General features: G+C 42.7%; 1 protein-coding gene across 1 annotated transcript; it reads left to right on the top strand.

Annotated features, from left to right (window-relative positions):
- Positions 1-252: 252 nt before the first annotated feature.
- On the top strand, positions 253-4,813 carry LOC311118062 (uncharacterized protein; the record flags this gene model as incomplete). Its single annotated transcript, XM_084192937.1, has 2 exons — positions 253-915; positions 4,188-4,813. The coding sequence occupies exons 1-2, from the start codon at positions 462-464 to the stop codon at positions 4,811-4,813; spliced, it is 1,080 nt and encodes a 359-aa protein (XP_084049063.1). The 5' UTR covers positions 253-461.
- Between the last annotated feature and the right edge of the window lie 217 nt (positions 4,814-5,030).

The raw sequence follows: 5,030 nt of genomic DNA, 5'->3' as shown, positions 1-5,030 counted from the left end.
AAAACATAACTGTTTGTACTTAATAGGTAACCAGATCGTGACTACAACTAAGTTACTAAGTATTTAACCACACTGTGTTGTTACATTGGCTTCCTACCCTTTAACTTTTTGTCTGAAAATTAAATCTACATTTTACTCAACTTCGTTACCCACTCCAGTCAGCAGATGGCGATGTGGGACTTTAAGGCTATGCTGCTAGTGTGACGTATAATCTAGTGGACGGGACGCTTCTTTCAACAGCAGCAACAGTTAGTCAGACACCTCGGTAGCTTGCTAGACAAAATAGCCCAACCAATAAAGCTCTTTAGACGCTTTCGTGTATATTAGATACTGTGTTTTAAACCCACTTCTGTCGTCTAGTTAGTTATCCCATTTAATTTCATATTTACGGTGTTGTTGTTATTGGTCAGCTAGCTGGCTGGTTAAGTTAGCACTAGCCTAGCTAGCTAACATCCCCGACCATGAGCTCACTAAGCTACTCTCCTCCTGCTAAAGAAGAGGCGGTCTGCTGGACGGAGAAAGAAGCTCTAGTGAAAGAGGAGGAGGAAGAGGAGGATGTTACAATACAAAAACAAGTAGAGGGTGAAGCTGTTACCGTGAAAGAAGAAGAGAAAGACGTTACAGTGAAAGAAGAGGAAGACGCGTTCAGAGTGAAAGAGGAGGAGGATGTTACAGTGAAAGACGAGGAAGACGCGTTCAGAGTGAAAGAGGAGGAGGATGTTACAGTGAAAGAGGAGGAGGCTCCCGTGTTTGGAGTGAAAGAGGAGGAGGAGGAGATGACTGTCACATCGAAAAAGGAGGAGGAAACTGGATATCTGGTTCCGGTTTCCCAAAGGCATCTTAAGGCATCCAATGGTTCTAATGATGAACTTAGCAGTAAGATGCTTTTGGGAAACCGGGCCCTGATTAACACTAGTAAGTACTGTCTTAAAAACTGTTGTTGAACTGATGTGTGGTGTTAAAGGTGAAATCTGCAGTTGCTACATCCATATTTGGACTTTTAAATTATTTATATATAGCCATTGATTCTGGAAGAATATAACACATGCCTCATGAGCTTAGTTCAACTGTCTTACCCCATCAGGACCTAAAGTAAGATTTTTTTACTCCAATGTTTAGAAACAATGTAAATGTGAACCAACACTGTATAGCCTCAACATGGTTAAAACTATAATGTTGATGTCATGGATGGTCAGTCCTTGCATCCATAGGTCTGTCTATGAATTTGAGAGTAGTTACATTTCTCCAGCCCCATCATCATCTTATTACCAAAACAGTGGTGGAATGACAGCTTTGTTATTGTTTGAACTGAAGATTGGTTGATTGATTGATGTGGCTTTTTTAAAAGGACAACCTAGGATTTAAACAGCAACAAAATGGCTGCCAAGAGAGACTTGGTTTGGTAAACAGCTGAGGGATGGGGGCTGGAGAAATGTAACCACTCTCAAATTCATAGAGAAAGCTATTGTAGCAACCTTAACCCAAAACCTAGCGACCTCATCAATAAGTTCAGACATCTTGGTATAACAGTTATAAGGTGTTGGCTTGACAGTCTCTGGACCCAGGTTTGAGTCCAGCTCAGGGCTACCCCTGGAATTCACTACACTATGAATACAAGGACTGGCCATCCATAAGGTAAAAATCACAGTTTTAACCTGGTTTTGAAGATATACAGTGTTTGTTTACAAACAGTGGCGTTATATGAGCTTATGTTTTGGTTTCTGATGGCGTAAGACAGTTGAAACATTTGAGGCATTTATAAGTTATATTTTTCAGGAATCAATGACTATCCAGTTTATGGGTCTTTCTATATCTGCCAGTGAGGCTTTCCTGTGGGGGTCAAATTGTTGGAGCTGTTGATAAGTCATTTTATAATATTCTGCAAATGTATTTTCATTTTTATTAGGGCTGACCCTAGTCGACTGGTTGATTGTTTGGTCGGTAGGCTGTTTTGTCGACAGAGATTTTTTTAGACAGATTTTTTTAGTCGAGCAGTCGCAAATACACTATATATACAAAAGTATGTGGACACCCCTTCAAATTAGTCGATTCAGCTGTTTCAGCCACAACCGTTGCTGACAGGTGTATAAAATCGAGCACACAGCCATGCAATTTCCATAGACAAACGTTGGCAGTAGAATGGCCTTACTGAAGCACTCAGTGACTTTAAACGTAGCACCGTCATAGGATGCCACCTTTCCAACAAGTCAGTTCGTCAAATTTCTGCCCTGCCAGAGCTGCCCCGGTCAACTGTAAGTGCTGTTATTGTGAAGTGAAAACGTCTAGGAGCAACAACGGCTGAACTGCGAAGTGGTAGGCCACACAAGCTCACAGAACAGGCCCGCCGAGTGCTGAAGCGCGTTCCAAACTGCCTCTGGAAGCAACGTCAGCAGAATAACTGTTAGTCGGGAGCTTCATGAAATGGGTTTCCATGGCAGAGCAGCCGCACACAAGCCCCAGATCACCATGCGCAATGCCAAGTGTCGGCTGGAGTGGTGTAAAGCTCGCTGCCATTGGACTCTGGAGCGGTAGAAAGGCGTTCTCTGGAGTGATCAATCCGACGGACGAATCTGGGTTTAGCGGACGCCCGGAGAACACTACTTGCCCCAATGCATAGTGCCAACTGTAATGTTTGGTGGAGGAGGAATAATGGCCTGGGGCTGTTATTCATGGTTCGGTCCCCTTAGTTCCAGTGAAGGGAAATGTTAACGCTACAGCATACAGTGACATTCTAGATGATTCTGTGCTTCCAACTTTGTGGCAACAGTTTGGGGAAGGCCCTTTCCTGTTTCAGCATGACAATGCCCCTGTGCGTAAAGCGAAGTCCAAACAGAAATGGTTTTTCGAGATCGGTGTGGAAGAACTTTACTTGCCTGCACAGAGCCCTGACCTCAACCCCATCGAACACCTTTGGGATGAATTGGAAGGCCGACTGCGAGCCAGGCCTAATCGCCCAACGTCAGTGCCCGACCTCACTAAAGCTCTTGTGGCTGAATGGAAGCAAGTCCCCGCAGCAATGTTCCAACATCTAGTGGAAAGCCTTCCTAGAAGAGTGGAGGCTGTTATAGCAGCAAAGGGGGGACCAACTCCATATTAATGCCTCTGCTTGAAACATGTAGGTATTACAGACACGGTCAGGGAGACGTTTTAAAATGTCAGTGAAGACTCTTGCCAGCTGGTCAGTGCATGCTCTGAGTACGCATCCTGGTAATCTGTCTGTGAAGATTAACCTGTTTAACCCCTTGGAGTCAATTGACGCAAATTTGCTTCAATCTAAGTAATTTAAGTAATCCATAGTACGACCATCTTAAAACAATTCCATATGTCCGTTTAGCCCCCCTCCCCCAACGGCTTAGATTTACAGGGGTTAAAGGTCTTACTCACATCGGCTAAGGAGAGAGTGATCATACAGTCGTCCGGAACAGCTGGTGCACAAGACTTTGTGGAGGCCACGGAGATGGCACAGTCCATCGCTCTAAGACATGTGATACATAAATTGTATATGGTTATATTATGTACAAAAAAATGATGCAACACTAATAAATCTAATATTATTTTATAACAAATGTACTTTCTCCCGCTTTGGATACTGTCGCTGTCCGCGGTTCTGAATGTAATTATATGCACAAGCACAAAAACACCACATCTGCAATTTTAGTCCCGTCTGAATCTGCCATGTCAGTCATTTTTACATGGCAGGAGAGTAACAATTCAAGCCAGAATAACCTACTGTTTTTTGGCAAACTCCAAGGTCCTCTGGAAATACTAGTCCCGTGGGAATCGACATCCCTGTGTTTTGAGAGAAATGAGTTTGACAGGTGTTGCTCACGGTTTGATCAAGAAAACAATAACTGATTTGATCAATTTAACGAAGTGCTGCTCATAGCCTACATATGAAGGGCCTGCAAGTATCAACTTTCACAGTGGATGATTTTGTTCATATGTTTTGTGCGTATTAATATTTCTAGCCTACAATCATCGATGTTACTACTAATGTGAAAACAAGACAAGATATTACTATTATTGCTCACTTGACTGTCTTAAGACAATTGTCAAATAATTTAACAGATGTCAATTGTTGTACAGCTTCATGGGTACGCTCTGGGCATCACCTTTTACCTCAAATAAACAGTATTTCTGCTGTTGTGGGCCTTTTAACCATCTGTCTGACTTTGTCGTTCACACAGAAGAGAGACGTGACTATCGTGGATCCTCTGGGGAGCCTCAACAACATCATGAAGCTGAGGAGGCAGAGAAGAGTCCCTCCAGATCAGAACACCTCGAGAAACAGCAGCGGAAACCCACAGGGAAGAAATCTCACTGCTGCTTTGACTGTGGGAATATATTCAACTCTTATACAGACCTTAAAAGACATATGAGAATCCATACAGGAGAGAAACCGTATAGCTGTAATCAATGTGGGAAGAGTTTTACTCGCTCAAGCAACCTGAGGGTACATTTGAGAACGCACACTGGAGAGAAACCTTATAGCTGTGATCAATGTGGGAAGAGTTTTACTACATCTAGCCAGCTGACTATACACCAGAGAACACACACTAGAGAGAAACCTTATAGCTGTGATCAATGTGGGAAGAGTTTTACTCGCTCAAGCCACCTGAGGGTACATTTGAGACCGCACACTGGAGAGAAACCTTATAGCTGCGATCAATGTGGGAAGAGTTATACTACATCTAGCCAGCTGACTATACACCAGAGAACACACACAGGAGAGAAACCTTATAGCTGTGATCAATGTGGCAAGAGATACGCTCGTAAAAGAACTCTGATTAAACATCAGAAAGTACATACATGAAGGAGTTGTTTCATGATATCAATTAAATAATGTCACAATGTTTTAACATTGTTGTATGAGTATTTTAATGAATTTCACAATGTAGAACCATTTACATTTTACATTTTTTGTCATTTAGCAGACGCTCTTATCCAGAGCGACTTACAGTTAGTGAGTGCATACATAATTTTTTAATTTTTCATACTGGCCCCCCGTGGGAATCGAACCCACAACCCTG

This window comes from Coregonus lavaretus (assembly GCF_964263955.1).
Source record: "Coregonus lavaretus genome assembly, contig: HAP1_SCAFFOLD_93, whole genome shotgun sequence".
NCBI classification, from domain to species: domain Eukaryota; kingdom Metazoa; phylum Chordata; class Actinopteri; order Salmoniformes; family Salmonidae; genus Coregonus; species Coregonus lavaretus.
The sequence above is the reverse complement of the archived record's forward strand: the minus strand, read 5'-3'. Positions and strand labels throughout refer to the sequence as shown.